Below are 19,270 nucleotides of genomic sequence, written 5' to 3'. Positions count from 1 at the left end.
TGCTGTTTTGATTGAATTTTAGAGGTATCATAAGAAGAGCTCAGAGCTTGGCCCACATCCAGATGTTAATGTTTAGTCTTCCAAATTCATTTTTTAAATCTGGTAATAACCCAGTTTCATTTCTTAGATTTGTTGCTTCTGGTTCCATATTTGGAATATGGAAAGACTCAATCAAATCAAGGAAATGCCAATCTTCAAGCATGCTTGGCTTTTAAATTAGCACTCATAGTGAGGAATCTGCCTAACTGTAGAATAAGGACTAGTTCCAGAAACAACTGAACAGCTAAAAGAGTAGGTTTGAGTTTGGTGATATAGCTGTTCGTTTCTTTTCCACCTGGGAAATAACTGTAATATTTTTAAATATCTATCTAAATCTGTAGAAAAATCTGAACTGTTTGTAAAAATACCTTTAGAGGAATTTCAAAGAATTTCATATACTCATTTTTTTAATGTTGATACATGTTTCTTTAATGAAACTTCGACTTCTCTTTGTGCTGCCAGGATTTGAGAAAACCAATTCAATCTGTGATGCAAGCCCTTGATCCTGCAAGTATTTAAGCTGCTGAGGAATGTTACTCTTTTGAACAGTCTCATTAAGCACTTTGTACCATGTTTACAATGTATTTCAAACATGGTTAAACCACAGCTTTAGGACTTGTTCATGTACTGGTGACTCATGACATGAGTCCTTAATGCATTTCTAAAACAGAACTGTCTCATTACCATAGTACAGCCAAAAACTGTGATAAGGACTGGTATCCCTCAAGTGATGGTAAATGTCATTCTCCCACTGAAATTCTACACCTGTACCTCACGTTCTGCAGAAAGACAGAGATTCACTAAAGGATTTGCCTTCAAAAAAAAAAAAAAAAAAAAAAAAAAAAAAAAAAAACCAAACCAAACCCCAAAACAAAAACAAAAACCAAACAGAAATGAGACCACAAATTTCCCCTTTCTCCCCCCTTAAATAAAACTGGAGGGAGCATGTTAATAATTACAATTTAATTTAAAATGTCCCCTGAGCTTACAGCGAGTGGAACCTAAACTGTGACTCTGCAGCACATAAACATCCTGCTGAGAAGAGGGAGAACAGCTTGCTGGCTGGCCTCTATTTGCTGAATTTATCTACTCTATTTACTTTACTTATTCCAAAGGAAACCAGTAGCAACTCTGTAGAAACCAGTGACCTGTGCTTTGGCGTGAGAGAGAAAAGAATCTGGCCAGTTGGACCAAGTTGCTTCCTGCCACTTCACTATCAGTCTCTGAGGGTAAAAGCTGCCTCTACCCACAACAACTCTCTCAGCTCAGATTTTATAGGCTCTGTATCAGGATCAGGGAAAAGAGGGAGAAGGCAGTTGAAAAAGGCTGCTTTGAAGGGAAGTCTCTGATAGTCTTTAAAATAATCACAGAATTTGGGGATAGGTATTGAAAACTGAAGGTCATCTGTAGAGTTTATTTTTCTTATATTTTATCTTGGAGACCTTGAACCTGAGACCTCACCATAATTTTGCACTATTTTTACACATTGCTGATTCATAACACCATACAGATTATTAACTTTAGGTAATTACTGCAATATTCATTTGCCCAATAGTTTGTTCTTATTGGACAATATTATGCTTCTATCTCTAGAAACATTCCCAATGAAGACTTTTAATTCTGAGGATATTTAAAGAGAGGAAGTTTGGAGATCCACCATGGACCGCAAGGCTGAGGAGAAGAGAAAGCAGCGCCATAGCTTGACTTTATTGGAGCAAGTAAAGAGAATGAAGGAATCCACAGAGATAACCGATGTGGTGCTGGTTGCAGAAGGCGAGAAATTCCCCTGCCATAAGGTGGTGCTGGCTGCCTTCAGCGCCTATTTCAGAGCCATGTTCACGTGTGGCCTGGCGGAGTGCACGCAGAGGGAAGTGGTGCTGCACGACGTCTCTGCCGAGAGCGTGTCCGTGATCCTGCACTACGTGTACAGCGCCGAGCTGCGCCTCACCAGCCTCAACGTGCAGACTGTCGCCCTCGCTGCCTACTTCATGCAGATGGAAGAGGTTTGCAATATGTGTCAGAAGTACATGATGGACCATATGGATGCTTCCAACTGTGTGGGCATCTATTACTTTGCAAACCACATCGGGGCAGATGATTTATGCGACCAAGCGAGGAAATACATGTATCAGCATTTTGCTGAGGTGAGCTTGCAGGAAGAAATACTAGAGGTTGAGTTCCAGCAGCTGCTGACTCTCATCAAATCAGATGATCTGAATATTTCCAGGGAGGAGAGCATTCTGGACCTCGTCATTAGATGGGTGAAGCACAGCAGAGCATCACGTTCAGAACACCTTGTTGAGCTCCTCAAGCAAGTGAGACTGGTGCTTGTCAGCCCCTCTTTTCTTGTGGAAGCCCGGAAGAGGAACACAATTATTCTGTGCAATTCAGAATGCAATGATCTGTTTGAGGAAGCACTGAAAACCATCCAGCTGTCCAGGCACCCTTCCCTCAGCCTGCGATATGGCATGGAGACTACGGACCTGCTGCTCTGCATCGGCAACAACTCCCTTGGCATCAGGTCTAGGCACGGCAGCTATGCAGATGCCAGCTTTTGTTACGCTCCTGCAACACGAAAAACTTACTTCATTTCCTCCCCAAAGTATGGAGAGGGCTTGGGATGTGTTTGCACTGGTGTTGTCACTGAGAAAAATGATATCATTGTGGCAGGCGAGGCAAGCGCCGTCAAAATGTCTAGAGAAAGGACCAGGAACATTGAAATTTATAGGTGTGTACCCTCTGTCAGAAATCCCCTAATTATTTAAAAATTTTAAGTAATGTCCCTGGGGACAAAAAAGAAAAAGCATTTTTTACTTGATTTCTTTTTTCTTAGAGATTTTGACTACTTTGATTAATTTGTCACAACTTATTTTCACAGGTCTGAATTATATACATACAACCAAATTCTTCTGAAGGAATGAGGAGTTACTCTTGTGGTACCTCTGAGTAAATGAGCTCCATTAGATCAATGCCTGTAGATTTTATATTCTCTCTATCCAAATCTCAGTATTTTCCTTGGATATTTCTTTTCTAGGTCATTAGCAGGGGGAAATGAGCCAAGAGATGATCCAATGAGCCCAGTAACACAGAAAAAACATATTACTCTGTTGATGTTGGTGATAATGCTTCATAGATTAAATATAATGATTGATAGCTCAAAAACCTCATTCTGTTTTTACTCACATCCTTTTCAGATGTACACATTTTAAAGAAAGCCAGACATTTCCTGGATTAAAGATCAAATTTTGAAGTGGTGACAGCATTTTCAAATGCAAATGCGTAAATTTGAGGAAATAAATTCATAGTGAGGCAGGTGAAGTGGCTTTCTTTTCAGCAGTGTTGAATTCTCACTGCTTCCACTAATTTCAGCAGAAACTGATTGAGCAGCACATGCAGAAATAAGTGCCTTTTTACCTTAATTCGGGTAAAATATCTTTGAAAGGATACCTAGGATTTCTCATACTAAACATGCTTGATCTTGCAAACATTGGGCTCGATTTTATAACTTCTCTGTGAAGGAGAGAGCTCATCTTGTCATTGTACTGAGTAAAGGCTGACAGCTAAAGGGGGTAACATTTCCAGAGAGGCTGATGGGAGCTGGGTGAACCAGGGCATTTACAGCTGTGGGTTTTCCTACAGATACCACCAGCGAGGAAACCACTTTTGGCACAGTCTGTGCACCACCCAGCTCCGTGAGCTCTACGCACTGGGCACTGCCCACAACGACCTCTATGTAATAGGAGGGCAAATGAAAGTGAAAAACCAGTATCAGGTCACAAACTGTGTGGAGAAGTATTCCATGGAGCAAGGCACCTGGAGGAGCACGGCACCCCTGCCAGTGCCGCTGGCCTGCCACGCGGTGGTGACAGTGAAGGACAAGCTGTACGTGCTGGGTGGATGGACACCACAGGTTGAGAATTGTGCCCATTTACTGTGTTTGCTTTGTGCACTAACACGAACTGTTGTGTAATTTTACAGTGCTTCTTGCATGGGAAAATACGTCGGTGATAACACAAGATTAAGTTGCTCACATTCCTCTGATTAGGCATATTCTGTAGGAAAACCAAACAGGGTGAAGAAGAATAATATCCATCTATGCCATCCTCACTGTAAATACCAACTTCAGGAAGGGAAGTTTTTATTCACACAGATGTGGACAGTGGGCAAGAGTTTAAAATACATCTCCTTTGTCATTATAGGTTCCATCCTTTCTATTCCTTATTTACCATCCTCTTAATGTTTCTAGGTATAATAAATAATGGCATTTAATCATACAGGGACTCTTAACTGTGCCCTGTCTTTAAAAATTGTGTACACAGTACACTTCAGGGACAGATTTCTATATGACATTTAAAGTTCACCTTGATTTCTCAGGAAGCTTTCTTTGTTAACTAAAGTTAATTTATTTGATTTTTATTACATTACATTTTAAATGAAAAGTCAAAGCATTCTCTGGAAAACAGAGTCCTTTAACCAATCCATTTATTAATTTCTGTTCCATTGCTTGGCCATGTAAAGTTTTTACAGGGATTTTCAGCAGGGCCACAGATACATGTTCAGTAGTACAGAGATTTTACAGAGCTATGCTACAAGGAAGATGGATGTCAAGGGCACTGCTCACTCTCTCCAGTTGCCCCCAGTGCAAAATATGATTTTGCAGAGTCTAGCCCATTTTTGTTTATTGCTTGGTGAATTTCAAATTTGAGTGCTCAGGAAAAAGCCCCACATTCACTTGACAATGAAGTGGAGCATCTGTAATGCTCGCTGAAATATGTTCAGGCTGTCATCATAACTCAGTGGTTTCTGTCCTCTTGAAATAAATTATTGTTCAAAGTATTTAAAAGTGAGTTGCAATCAGCTAACAAGACTTCCACTTCTTTGAATATTTTGAGTGTGGGAGTCCCCAAGGAGGCAACAAAAAGATCAGTGAATATTTCTGATGCAGAAACAACTGTGCAAGGGTATCTTATATGTAAAGAACTGAAATATGAAAACACTTAATGTAGAAACAATCTGTCTGTAAAAAAACTTGAACTGAAAGGTATGTCATATAACAAAGATAGATGTTGAAGTCAGACAACCAGCTTTGTTAAGCTTTTTTCCAGAGCAGATTGTGAGAGGGAAAAGTGGCTTAGAAGCACAAGTCATGAATATTGAACCAAGAATAATTTTTTTAAACCCACCTAAAGTGAATACCTGCCTACCAGTACTATCAGTGGCAATGCATGGGTGTCTGAGTTTATGTAGAAATAGGTTTGAGATGAGCAGATTAACAGCCATTGATCAAAACTCACAGCTTTGCAAGATTCTGGTGTACCTGCACAGACCAGAATAAATTAGCTGAAGTACTCAAAAAAGTGTTTTAAGATCAGCACTACAGAGTGCTGAATTCTTCTGGTACCATCTATCTTCCCCCTGTCAGATGCAGTGATTGCATATGTGGGGTTACCACAGCTGCCCTGGGAAAGCAAATGAGCTGGCCAAGGCAGGGGCTGTCCCTGTGCTGGAGCAGCACTGAATGTTCTGTCAATCCTGAACAAACACTAACAACAGCATTGACAGAGTGCCCTAAATGCATGTGTCCATTACAGGACAGAGAAAAATACCCTTCCCACTCAGGCTCTGTAATTGAAATAAGACAAGACAAAGTCAAGCCAGGACATCAAATAACAGCTTAGGAGGGCGAGGACTTGTTCGTCACAGCGCTGCTCCACTCAGTATCAGCCTGTCCCCTGATGCCAGCGCAGTTAAACCCCAAAGTGACTCCAGCCTTGCTAACTGGGAGCTGTTAAAATAGAAGAAAGTGTTTGGTGAGGCTGAGAGGAAGATTTCAGACCCCTGAGACAGAGAGAAGGGCTGCTGGAAGTTATGTTTTCTGTACACAGAGAGAAGAGGGTGCACTCCGAGGAGAATGTTACCACAAAAATGAGGTTGGATGTGAATTTGCAGCATGTCAAGTGGTGTCTTCTCCTAAGTATATGTTTAGTCTGAGCTGAAAATACTCTGCTTCCAAATACCCCTCTTTCAGTGAATAAATTAGCGTTTCACACTTACCACGGAGAAAGAACATGCCCCGGGCACTTACAGGGAATAACCAAGGGGCATTATATTTACTCTCTAGTTTGCCTCCTACTATCTTTTCCATGACATTAGTGCTGGAAAGGTCTTTTGGGAAAGAAAAATAACAAGAAAACAAGGACACATGTAACACCATCACGAGTAAGCAAAGTATTTCTCTCCTTCTCACTCTCTCTATGTGAAAACTTTCATCCCAAAATATTTCAGAATCCTCCCTCCACATCCCACTGCTAACATTCAAGGATGTCATACCCAGAAAACAGCATCTGAATTCCCTGCATTGTATAAGACAGGCAGAGAAGGGGGAAGAAGATTAGAGAGAACAAGAGGAGTAGGAGTGAGTACAAAACGTGTTATGGCAGCAAAGACACAGCGAGGGGGTTAGGAGCTTATTATGAAAACTATTGAAGTTACAGCTGTTGAAAAACAACATTACAGTGGTTAGGCTGACTAAATAAATATGCAAATGTTTATTAGGATAAGATATATAAATATGTATAAATATGCATATACATAGATATATAGATATAGATGATATAGATGATATAGATATAGATATATGATTGAGAAAGGCCAACAAAGTACCTGACTGAGATGGTACAGTCTGAGTGATAGTAGAAAGAGATTTCAACATTTATCAGGGGGAAAAAAGATTGCTTCTCCCTCATTATTATTATTATTAGGACTGCACAGCAGCCTTATGGAAGGGGGTATGTTCTTCCAGAACTGGGAACCCTAACCCTAACCCTGAATGTATTGTTAGGACCCAAATCCTTGGCAGGATAGAGACACCCACTTATTCCTTTGCCTTCTAGAGCACTCCCAGCCATGGGTGCTGTTAAACCCTGGGGAGTACAATCCCCCACAGCTGTAATTGATGTGTTTGTGCTATTTATCTGCCGAGCTGTCTGCTGTGATTAACTGCCTGCAGGCACGTGTGGAGGGCTCCAAATGTTGCGTTATTACATGGCTGTCATATTTCATGCAGATGGATCTGCCTGACGAGGAGCCGGATCGATTAAGTAACAGAACGTTTCGCTACGACCCGGGCCAAGACAAATGGGTGGAGAGGGCTCCAATGAAGTTCTCCAAGTACCGCTTCAGCACCGCCGTAGTCAATGGGGAGATTTATGTCTTGGGTAAGAGGAAACAGATTTTTAACAGAATAGCACCACGGCTTTTTCTTCTTTCCAGCAATTTGCCTTTGTGAAGTGAAATATCTCACCCTTTGTTACGTACTGTAGGGCAAAGTACCTCGTAACAAATGGAGAGTATTTTTCTGAAGTTGTCTGTTCCCCACGTTATTTCTTCCTTCTGTAATTTACGTGGATTAAATTATGTGAATGTGTAGTGTTCTGGATTCATGCAACAAAGATACTTTTCTCTGGGTGTGAGTGTGTGTTATAAATAATAATGAATTTTAAAAGGTGAGTAGAGAAGGCTTGAAGCACCATTTCACAGCTGAGCAGTGAAATGCTAAGGAATATATGCAGTATAGTGAAGGAAAGGCATAAGGATAAAGAAAATTTTGATTTCCCAAAATCAACATCATGAGTGTCTCCTGACAAAACTCAGTGAATACTTCTCTTCCACCTACCTCAACACAGTACTTTTTTTTTTTAATCTAAGTATTTCCTTTTGTCAATTTTCTGATGGAATCCTTTCAGGTTTTTTCTGTTTCAAAACATTACTTTGACCAAAAGTTTCACAATTTGTGCTAATGAGTTCAATAATCTCCTACCTACCCCAAAACCTTATTGTAGATAGATATATGACTGGAAAGTTCTTGGAGAAACAGGGGAAAAAGTTTATTCAGTCAATCTACAGGTGGGCTGTGAGTGATTCATGCCCTTCCATGCTCCCATGGTCTCATGGGCAGCTTTAGGTATGAAGAAAGCAGCAATTCTATCAGCACCTCAGGACATTTCAATCCCCTCTGCTTCAAACTACTCCTGCTTACAAGCTCATCAAAGTGAATACAAAAATACAATCTTATCAGCTTAATACACCTCCTGTATCAGGGTGTTCTGGCTCTGTCTGGGTTGTTCCACACCAGGGATAAAGCAGTTTGTTCCTGGCTCATAATACAGAAAGGGAGGTATGCAGGAAAGGTGTCTTTGAAACAGAAGAGGAAAATGGCTTTAATGCTGCATTTGTCTTCTTTTAGAGAAACTTCTTTCTCTTAAGTGGTTTGAGAGAGGCCCATAGGCACAACCAGCAGGAAGGGTGAAAGAAGGTCATATGGAAAAGTGAGTTTTGTAAACAGAAAGTTGGGTCATTTTTGTCAGAGGTGGGTGATAGAGAATGTCAGTGTGCTGTTAAATAATGAGAGTGTTGGCTGCCCAGGTTCAAAGGTGCTTTGAAGACATGGGGACTTGGTGCTTTGCAAAAGGTTAAATACATATAATTATTTATACTGACACTGATGCTCTAATGGGGCAGCAGAAGCAGCTGGAATAGCTGGGAGAGAACAGCAGCATTCATGTGTCTCAGCAAGGAGTGCTCCCAGATCAAGACCTCGAAGGCTGTGATGACACAGGGAGTCAGGGAGCAAAAAAAGCAGCTGCCTTGGGATGCATGTGATAAAACAAATTGACAGTCTTCTTCCCAGCAAACCTGACGCTGGCACAAGGAAAAGGAGTGGCTAATGGGGAAACCTGCATCCATTTTCTTCCCTCAAAATCTCACAAAGCAAGAAGCATATGTGAATGATTACAATAATGAAATTTATAAATTGAACACAAAACACAGCCTTAAATCCAAAAAAATACCTGTTTAAATGGCATTGAGTAAAGTTCATGGTCTCATGGACCTCCAAAAGCATTTTGCTAATTAAAAAAATAAAAAGCCTTGGTTTTGTACATGTAGCAGCCAGTGCTGCAGTATTCAGGAAGGTGAACACTAGCTTGAATTCTTTCTTACCTGCTGGCCAATACCAATAATTCTCTGTGTGTGGAAGAGAAAAGCTTTCCTACAATCTGATCTGCACACGGGTGGTGGCAGGGTTTTGCCCTGTCTCCATCATTTTGCTGGTTCACACACCTTCCCATGGCAGTCTTTATTTGAGCCTATTCCAAGGGGAACCAATGCACTTAATGCTTAGGTTAACAGTCTGCTGCATTGGACCCTTCACTCTTGCCTCTAAGTCTAACTAAACATTCATAAAAGCAGTGTTTGATCTCAGTTTTAACAGTGTAAATCTGGGGTAGTTTCACTGTAATGGACAAACTTGCTCATGATTTATACCAAGGGTAACTAAGCTGACACGCTGCTCCAAGCAGCAGGTTTTTGAGAAAGATTGGGCTATTTTTACCATTACATTTCTGAGCCTGCCTCCCTTCTGATGCTCTGCCCACTCAAGGTGTAACTGCAGCAAGTGCAGACACAGATCAGTTACCATCAGGTAGCAGGAATATCAGTTGCAGAGAAGACATTTTGACCTAGGTCTGGGCTGCTTTCACAAGCTCCTCATTGCCAGTTTTCACAAGCCTTGTAAGACCTTTAACGTTCATCAATCTGCAAAATTTAGTTGAAACTGGCCAACAGCACAAAAGCTATGTAAAATAGAGAAAATAAAATAAATGCAGATAGAGACCACACATATAATTGTATAAGTCTTGTTTTCTTGGGAAGTCAAGTAATATTACAACTAATTTTTTAATTCAAAGATAAGTCTGAGCAAAAAGTTATTGGTCAACAAATTCTGCCTTTGAATATGCTGGTTTAAATCCACCTGCAAGAGTACGGGTGGAAATGGAGATTTATCTGTTAAAATTAAGACAATGTGGTTGCTAAATGTTACTCATCACAGTCTGAAAACTCTGTGGAGAGATTAAAGCATTTTCCAAGACCTCTCAAAGTGATGAAGCAATTTCCACGTGAACTCTGGCTGGAAACAGTGATACAGACATGATACTGGAATCTTACTGTGGAGACATCACATGTGGCCTCATCTCCAGCTGTAAACTCACACTCACCAAGTGTAATTAAACCTCACAGAGAAAAGCTTTATTCTATGTTTGTCTGTGGTGACAGGTTCATGTTACCTTGTGAGTTCTCAGGCTGCTGGGCTGTGAGGTGGGTCCAGATCCCCTTTGGACAGACACAATTGCAATGGTAACTCCAGCTGGGGGAACAGGCACTTCATGGCATTGAGAGGAAGTGAAAGTGCTCCTAATCTGGCACTTGATCATGGAGATGATGTTCAGGAGATAATGGGAATGGAAAGAATAGAGGTTGATAGTGACAGAGCAAAGAATAGCAACTGTCATGAGGGTGGTAAAACCACTGCAGGGTCCCCAGAGCTGTGGATCCCTTGGACATCACCCTGCTTCATAAGGAGTGTCAGGCACTCTGGGAGTCTAGAAAGGTGCTGCCAAGGGTGATTTCTTTCAAAAGACACATTCTGAGGAGGATCATTGTAGGCACACAGTTTGTGGTGACTGGAGTGGGGCTGGCCCAGCCCCATCCCCAGTGGGCACAGCTGTGAGCAGCACTGACAGCAATGAGCCATGGAGTGCCCAGGGGCACTGCCCAACCTCCAAAGGGAGCAGAGGGCACACAGGGGCAATGCATCAACGTGAGGGGATAAAAGGTTGGCTGAAGAAAAAGACCAAGCAAATGCTTGCAGCCTTCTGAAGTGCTGTGATGTTACTCTGCATGGGAAGATGCCTGGAGCTTTCTGATGAGGCATGGTGTTACTCTGCATGGGTTGAAGCCTTCTCATCTTGTGTGGGGGAACTCTGAGTATTGTGGCTATCTCAACTGTGGTAGATCATAGGTTATTCTCATGTAGTGGCCTCAGAGATGGCTCTGGCATAATGTCTAAGCTTTTGTGCTCCAGAGGAGAGAAAGGCTTTTGTTGAGTCTCTGTATTGATACCCTCCTTATCTCAATGGGAGTTTCTCATGGTGAAGTGTGTGTGCACAGAACCTGGACATCTGACAGGATCCTGTGCAGCCCCAGTCAGGGACGCTCTGTGAAGGGGTCATTCAGAAGCATGGAATGGCACTGCTTGGATTCCCACCGGGATCCCCCACTTCTCCTACCATTCTTGTTCATTTTGGGGTGCATCATCTCCATGGGTATCCTGTAGTCAGCTAAGGAGAGCCAATGGGGGCTGCTGGAGGCAGAGGAAGGAAAGGAGGCAAGGTGGGAACAGGTAAATGCTAGATATCTTCTGTATGCCTGGAGGACCACACCCTGCTTCCCAGGAATAAAAGCATGAAATTAAGAGATAGTTCTAGCTGGGCACATAGTGATTCAAAGAAGATTTCTTTTGAGCAAGCCTTGAAAACAAAGTCCTTAAATGAAGTAAGGTTGTCAGCTCTTTCCAGCACGATGTCTTACACAGGTGTCAGTACATTGAGGGACTCTAGAGCATACGTGAAAAATCATTGCAGATGCCCAGCTAGAACTAAGTCCTTAAATGAAGTAAGGTTGTCAGCTCTTTCCAGCACGATGTCTTACACAGGTGTCAGTACATTGAGGGACTCTAGAGCATACGTGAAAAATCATTGCAGAGCAAGTTGATCCTCTGTGATGTATAAATGCAATTTCTATCATAACTATGAAGGAGAAAGTACTCAATCAATTCTATCTTTGAATAAGTTGAAGTAGCAGTCTCATTGATAGATAACTAATTTTTGTTCTCATCCATGTAGGTGTAAATCTGTAGTAAGTAGTCTGATGGCAGTTGTGTTAAGATCACTTTATTCTGACCCAGATCAGAATCTGATGCCTAGCCTTTGAAGTGTTTTCTGGAAAGTCCTATTGGCACAGCACAGAGTATGCAGTCACTGTCCAAAAACCCTTCCCAGACTAATTGCCAGCTCCAGCGTGTAAAACCCTAATGACTTAAATGGAATTATTGTAGAGTCAAGCTGATGGAGGGAAAATGAGAAGTAGATCAGAGTTTTTGGTCTGATTAATAGCATTGTTCAAGAACCTGTACCGTGTGTCTTAATCAGCAATCCTACAACATAATTGTCTGTTTGTTGTGCCATGTTCCTGGGGACTCTCATGCTATTCATACACCATACATAATCCTCATAAGTAAATGAACAGCATTTCCTAAGGCTCAAAATTCTTTCTCCTATTCATCTCTTTTCACTGCCCTCAGCTCTTTCTCTCCATATTTTCCCAGGAACATAACTATATTTGTTGGAAAGCCCAAGAAAAAGCAGTATTGTGTTCTTAATGACAGAGGCAATTGAGACACTTTTGGAAGAAAACCAGATGGGAGGGCTCTATTTAAGGTCATGCATTTTAATCTCTCACTTAAAAAAAATATCCTTTCCAGCTACTTCTCTAAAAACTTATCACAGCCAACATACAAATCAGGAACACTTATCCAAATGAATCCATTTGAATGCCATATTCATTACTTATGTCAAAACACACTCAGTAGAACTAATGTCCCTGAAATACAGGTCACTGGTAAAAAAAAAGCTCTATCACTATGACAGTTTTTACCATGTGTTGCTTTTATACTGTATAATTCCTGCTTTATAAATAATAATGTATTGAAGGACTTAGATGAGAAATCCTATTAGGGAAGATTTAGGAACCAAAGAATTTTTGTTTATCCTCCTCAGACTGGCATCCTACTTCTTACAACTTGGGCTTTTCCCCCTGGGATTCTTGCTGAAAGCTTCTTTTAAAAGTTTTAAACAGTTAAATGAGGTTCAATTAAATACTGAATGTCTTGATCATAAAATACTTATTTGAATATGTACTTTGGGGTCTCTCTGGAAAAGAAAGTGTGTGTAGGAGGAGCTGGAAGGAGACATTTTAGCTTTCATGCTTCAGTATTAACTGTGCATTTGAAAAACACTTTCTTTTAAAATAAACATGTCTATTTATAAATATGCTTTGGACTTCTGACAAGTAGCAGCTTATGGGTCTGATTCTGAGCTTTTATACCTGTGCAACAGCCTCCAAAGTGTCCATGTGCAGGCAGGAACAAAAATAGGCAGATAAATTGGTCTGATGGATGAGATTGAAATTGCTTTTTACACACTTAAGTATTTTCAAAGGGAGTCAGAAAAGGCATTTTATGAGAAAAAGAGCTGAAACTGAAACACTGACCATGCTTAGGAAGACAATGATCTGGTTTTTCAGCCCTGCTTTTAATCAATCTTATGCCCTCGTGTCTTCTACGAGCTGCATTACCTCATCTGCTGTGCTCTGGGTTAGCAAAGGATGAGAGTGATTCTTGGTTTCATCTTTGGAAGTGCCTGCCAGGGCTGCTTTATGGCTCCCTCATTTCTCTGCCATCCAGCCCTGCTTAGCAGAGAATGAGAGAGAAATATAACTGCTGAGGCTCAGCTTGAGTGCTGGTAATGGAGGGAAATGTTACATAAGAGATTAGCACTATTAAATTCATTGCGCATTCCAGAGATCAATTTAATAATGAATTACTTTACAGGAGACAAATCCTGGATTTCATTTGCTTGTTGAAGAGTCCCTTTTTTTTTTTTTTTAACCTATTTCCCAGGTTCCTTTGATAGAAATTCAAAGAGGCACTACTAAGAGCACATGTTGCTTGGTACTGTGATCTGAGGACCCAGTTATAGGATAAAGAATAACTCTGTCAGTACCCTGAGGGCACTAACAACTCTTGATCATCCTGAGCAGCATCACCTGGGGCCTCCAGCCACCCCTTTTGCCCATAGGTCCAGGAGCATCAGTTAAACACAGGCCTAATGACCTAAACCCCTATGCCCTCTTCTGCCTTAGCTCCCTAAATGTCACCCCCATTTTATGTAGAGGCTCCTGTAGGAGCAGAGCATGAGCTCAGTTTTTCAGGTGCTCTATCCAGAGAACCTGAGATCAAGACAGTCTTTGTTGTCTTAACTACAGTTCCCTGTGTCTCCACTTGAATTCCTGATGGTTTCATAAAAATGAAGAAGCCAGTGGGACAGATCATCCTGGATTCTTCAGTGATGGATCACAAAGTGGCCAGAGTTGTCTGACACAATGGGGTTTTTCCTGCCAATTTGAAATCTCACATGGTATATAAATTGTGGATTATGAATAGCCTGGTAAATGTGAGATTCCTCCACTTGGTTGTAGATGTGAATTGATTTAAATTCGAGATTTTTTTGGTGGTGGTTTTTGTATTCAGCTCTTTGGAAAGAGTCCTGAGCATCCAATTCCATAGAAGGAAAAATATACTTTCTCACAGGAATAATTCTCTACTACTGCATCTGGGAACACAGAAAAACAGTGCTCAAAGAGTCTGATATCCTCAGTTCCTTTGTTAGCAACCTTTCAGTGTTAACATTGCTTTAAGAGAGGAGGTTAAAGTTCATGATTTCTTGTTTTCCATAATGCTCTGCTTCTAAGCTTGAAAATTAAATTTTACTCCCCTCTGATTTTTCCTTCTTCCTTTCTATTTGCTGAGAACTTAGTTTTGCTATTGTAAATTGAATTTGAAATTGGATTTAGCTGAAATAGCTGTGCAGGGTTTAAATAAAATGGAAATGTTTTGTACATTCAGGACTGTCTCTGATAAAGACAGGATTAAAAGGGGTTAAATATAATTTGCTTAAACCACCCCATGAAGGTTTCATAAATGCTTGAAAACCTGTAGTAGCTCTGAAATTTTTGAAAAGATGCACCAATAGGTCCTGGAAAACTAATTTTCTAATAACTGTACAGGAAAAATGTTTAGTGGTGGATCCCCTGGACTGGCAGCTGAATGCCTTCATTAATAGGTAATGGTTGTAAGGCAGTTTTTTTGCATAAAGTCACTGACTGCTTTGTCAGTTTTGTACCTGATTATTTGTGTTCTTTCTGAAGTTACCTTGCCTCACAGTTGCTCTATTTAGAAAATGACAATAAAAACACAGTAAGAAATAAACAGCTATTATGCTTCTAGAGAAGTTCAGAGCCATTTTGTTCACCTCCCCTCCCTGCTTGAAATAATAAGGCAATCAGCTGAGTTATTGGTTTCTGCCATGCTGCATGCATTCCCTAACTGGTACCATTTATTCCTCTGATGGAACAAGAACCTCTCTCATTTTTCACACGAAGACTTTTCTTTTGGGTGAGTGCATATTCTTCAGTGGGGTACAGTAACAACTGGGCTAATTTAAAAATATCTAGCTTGACAACCAGCAGCCATCTGTCTTTGGCACCACAAAGATGTATTTTGAAAGGGTCAGTTTAGTCTGTGTGGAGTTTTAATATTACTGGTTCCCAGTTAAAACTGCCCTGAGACTCTCTCTCTGCATTACACTGCAGTCTGTGGACTGTACATAAACTGGTGGCAAATTGTTTTCATGCTGTATTCTAGGAATCTGCCAAAGGAAGCTGTACAATCAGAAACCATTTGAGAAGCAATCAATTAAGTAGCCTTATCAGTTAAAAAAATTTGATTAGCTCTTAGAATTTTTCTTAATAAATTTAGGGGAATATTGTCCTGTCCTAAGAGTGGCACCTCTTTAGTGAGGCAATAAGGAGTAGTGGAAAAGTCTGCACAGGAGAGGATAATGGCATAAAGAACAATACAGAAAGTAAAAGTCTGAATTCTGAAATACCCCAAGGAATAACTCACTGAGACTCCATCATGAGAGGCTCAGCAGGATGATGCTTCCCTTTTTGACAAGGAAATGATTAGCAAAATCCCATGACCACAGTTAACCTCTGCCTCAGCTCTCTTAGGTGAATCAAGCCTCAGAGGAGGAGCCCATCAGAGCAAATGCTGCTTTAATTGAGGGTGTTAATGCTGAACACATTGCAATGCCAGCCTCGTGTGAGCACACACTAAGGGGTATCCAGTACAAACTGCAAGGACCTTGCTGGTGGGTACTGGGACAAGTAAAGGTTCCCTGTGCTGGAAAAGGAGACGAAAACCAAACTTGGTGAAGGGTTTTAATTTCAAATATTGAACAAAATAGAATACTGTTAATTTAAGCCAGAGGAAAGCTTCCTGCTGATGATAATGGACACTGAATTTTATTCTAATTTTGCTGCTCTGATTCAGGTTTGACTGATTTTATCTTTGCCTGACTCTAAAATGAAAATCAGGAATACAGTGCTAGCAAATTTGGAGCACTGCAGTCCCCATTTATAGGGAGCTTTCTCTTGCAAATACTTCTGGAGAATGCACAAAAGATTTAAAAAATAACATGGTCCATTTTAAGAGGTAGATGGAGAATAATATACAAATAAAACTTGGAGCACTACGGGCTCATTTCTCTGACAGACCAGCTTAATAACACTAGGGGCAATATATTTTAAAAGCAGCTGAACCAGCACAGGTTGCACTTGCAGTCCTTCCCCTTTGCATATGCAAGGGCGTAATTACATGCTTACAAAGCATTTTGGATTTGCACAATGGAGCCCTACACGTGTATCTGGGATGCCAGGCTCCATGGGGAAATGGCTTGCCTATTGCAGCCATTGGATGTTTAAAAGCAGTCCCAAACACACACATGCACAAAAGAACGCCATCAGTGCTCATTACAGGGTATTGTGTCCATTGGCACAGATGGAAAACCTGCACGGGGACGTCAGCATATTAATTCCCCAGAACCAAAGGCTGTAAATTCAAAATGTGGATTTGATCACTGGAAGGGATTTGGAAAGGCAGAGTTTGCAAAGTGCTGTCATTGTTTCCAGTGTGCATAGGGATCTCAGGTACACCTGCAAAAGGAAACTGGGATCTATTTCAATCCTGCATACTGACTTCAAGCACCCTAGTTAAACACTCAACAGTGGGGCTTGTTGCTAACAACTCAGCTGGCTCCCCTGTCTGTTGGATGGGTTGGTTACTGGAATTTTATTTGCTTTAAGAAATAAGAGTAATGTGCCATAAGAGATAGGTATAATATTTTTCTTTTATTGAAGAAAACTAACCAACAAATGCAAACAATTGTCGGTAACATGTGAAGGTCAAATCCTACAACAGTATTTGAAAAATAAGTTTTGATCCATTGCAATTTGTCCAGCAAATAGAACAAATAATTATGACAATTTCTACCATATGGGAAGAAAACAAAACAAAATACCTTTGTGTTTTGAAGATATTCTGCTCATCCTTCCTTTGATATGAGACTTCAGAAGGGATCTTACTTTGGTGTCTGTGGATAACGTGCTGTAGCTTCTGCTTTGTGCTCTCTCACAAACTCCTGAAGCTGCGAAGAGGAAAGAGTGGGAAATGAGAAGATGCAAACAGAAAATGCAGCCAGCAATGTATTTTACAGCAGAACGTGGGACTGCTACAATTGACCTGTGTCTCTTTTGCAGGAGGAATTGGGTGCCTTGGTTATGACAGAGGACAGACACGGAAATGTCTTGATGCAGTGGAGATTTATAACCCTGATGGAGACTTTTGGAGGGATGGACCCCCAATGCCTTCTCCCCTCCTCTCCTTACGGACAAACTCCACCAGTGCAGGCTGCGTGGAAGGGAAGCTGTACCTCTGTGGAGGATTTCATGGAGCAGGTACTAAAATGAGTCCAGCATTCTCTGTGTAGTTCAAATCAGTTCCACTGGACACACACACTGACCTGGTGAGTGCTCAGCCCTATCAGGTGGCACTGGCATGCCCTGGAGCCACAGAACTGACTCTGCCCTTTGGACTGCCAGCTCCTAATGTCAATATGAATGGGGTTCTGTTTGACTTGTGCTTTTCTCCTTAACAAAACACATATTTAAGGATGTTTCTGATCTGTTTCTGAACTTGTCCAAATTTAAACCTCAGCAGAATTATTCTGGATTTACATTTAGAGTCACAGAAATGAGGAGCTTAGTGTTCTATGGACATTAGAGAACTTGGGCATATTTGTTGAAGATTAAGGCCCTGTCCATCAGTCCTTAGCCATGTTATCTCACTCTGCCTGCTTACATACATGCTTTTTGTAATCAATGTTGAAAAAGCTAGTGTACCTAATGAGGATCCTGGGCAGGAAACTGAGATACAAAAAGACTGAAGTTCCAGATCTGGTGATTTTAAATGACCTTAGCCCCAGGGACACCTTTCTTCTTTGAAGTCTTCTTCCTTCCAACTTTGCTTAGCTTTATCTAAATCTCCAGTGCATATAACCTATTTTTTTTCATTATAAATGCAAAGGATTGAAAAACAAGCACATTTAAATGATTCTGCTACATACAGCTGCCACCCCAAATTCCTTTCTATGAGAAAGCAATGGCACAGATAGCAATAGCAGTTATCCACTGTGAATAAATATCATGTCAGCCTCACTGTTGACCAGGAGTGCTCATGTGGTATCACTGGGAGATATGTTCTTCTAATTACAGCTTCACTTGTATAACAACCTCTAAACTTAAAGCTGCTGTTCTTTTAGGGTGATGATTTTCATCAGCTAGTTCACAGCTTGCCTTCTGCTTTCATTTGCTGCTGTTTGAGGAAGCTGCTTCCTGAAAACCATTGTTTGGCATGTTCTCATGTCATCTCTGATGGAAGTTCTGTGACGTCAGAGAAATTTTGCTTATCACAAATCACTGTGTTTCCATAGCAAACCTTGTGCCATTCTAGTTGTGGTTTTTTTCTCAGCAACATTATGAAAGAGCCTAAAGTTAGTGGGTAAAAATTTCAAAAGGCTAATCATAGGAAGTGGTTGAGTCACCATCCCTGGAGGGATATAAAAGATGTGTAGATGAGGAGCTCGGGTACATGGTTTAGTGGTGGGCTTGGCAGTGCTGGGTTAATGGTTGGACTGGATGATCTTAAAGGTCTTTTCCACCCTAAACAATTTTATGACTCTGTGATCATTAGCACTGAAAAATGAAGCAATTTTTTTTCCCAGATGACTAACAGATTAATATGAGATTTTCTGACTAGTGTAACTTCAGAGCCATAAAAACACTTTCTGTACAATGCCACCACATTCTGTCACTGAGTCATTCTGGGAGAGCTGAAAGTCCTCCTGTGGATTTAAAAGAAGGCTGTCTTTTGTATATTTGCATAATGCCAGCTCAGTGGGGTCCTGATTCCTCCTCTACTATTGCAATCTGTATCATTATGTATAGAACTCCTCTGTACTAATAATAACTGTACTAATACTAATAATAATCTGTACTAATAATGTTATTTTGATTGGAAAACAAGAAGTCAAAGCTAGAAAATGCCAGTTTTGCAGTTACCTGTGCAACCTGAGTTCTGGCCCCCTGCATGTGCATT

The 19,270-nt window shown here is 40.9% G+C and overlaps 1 protein-coding gene and 1 long non-coding RNA gene across 5 annotated transcripts in view; one reads left to right on the top strand and one right to left on the bottom strand.

The window, feature by feature from the left end:
• Positions 1-19,270, top strand: part of KBTBD12 (kelch repeat and BTB domain containing 12) — a 41,058-nt gene that overhangs the window by 8,548 nt on the left and 13,240 nt on the right. For both annotated transcript variants that reach the window (XM_039695323.1, XM_039695324.1), the window contains exons 2-5: positions 1,633-2,767; positions 3,679-3,949; positions 7,106-7,256; positions 17,374-17,571. In XM_039695323.1, coding sequence (XP_039551257.1) covers positions 1,698-2,767; positions 3,679-3,949; positions 7,106-7,256; positions 17,374-17,571 — 1,690 coding nt within the window. In that variant the 5' untranslated portion in view covers positions 1,633-1,697. The remainder of the gene's footprint in view (positions 1-1,632; positions 2,768-3,678; positions 3,950-7,105; positions 7,257-17,373; positions 17,572-19,270) is intronic.
• Positions 2,471-17,650, bottom strand: LOC120495637. Of its 3 annotated transcripts, none has more exons than XR_005626099.1 (3): positions 17,547-17,650; positions 17,136-17,261; positions 2,471-2,604 (listed from the first exon to the last, which is right to left on the bottom strand). It is a non-coding gene; the product is annotated as an uncharacterized LOC120495637 (long non-coding RNA). The 3 variants fall into 3 exon arrangements; XR_005626101.1 differs by lacking the exon at positions 2,471-2,604 and adding an exon at positions 4,689-5,824; XR_005626100.1 differs by lacking the exon at positions 2,471-2,604 and adding an exon at positions 13,297-13,401.

This window comes from Passer montanus, unplaced genomic scaffold, assembly GCF_014805655.1.
Source record: "Passer montanus isolate IOZ18808 unplaced genomic scaffold, ASM1480565v1 scaffold9, whole genome shotgun sequence".
Classification (NCBI taxonomy): domain Eukaryota; kingdom Metazoa; phylum Chordata; class Aves; order Passeriformes; family Passeridae; genus Passer; species Passer montanus.
Note: the sequence above shows the minus strand (reverse complement) of the source record. Positions and strands in the feature narration are given on the sequence as shown.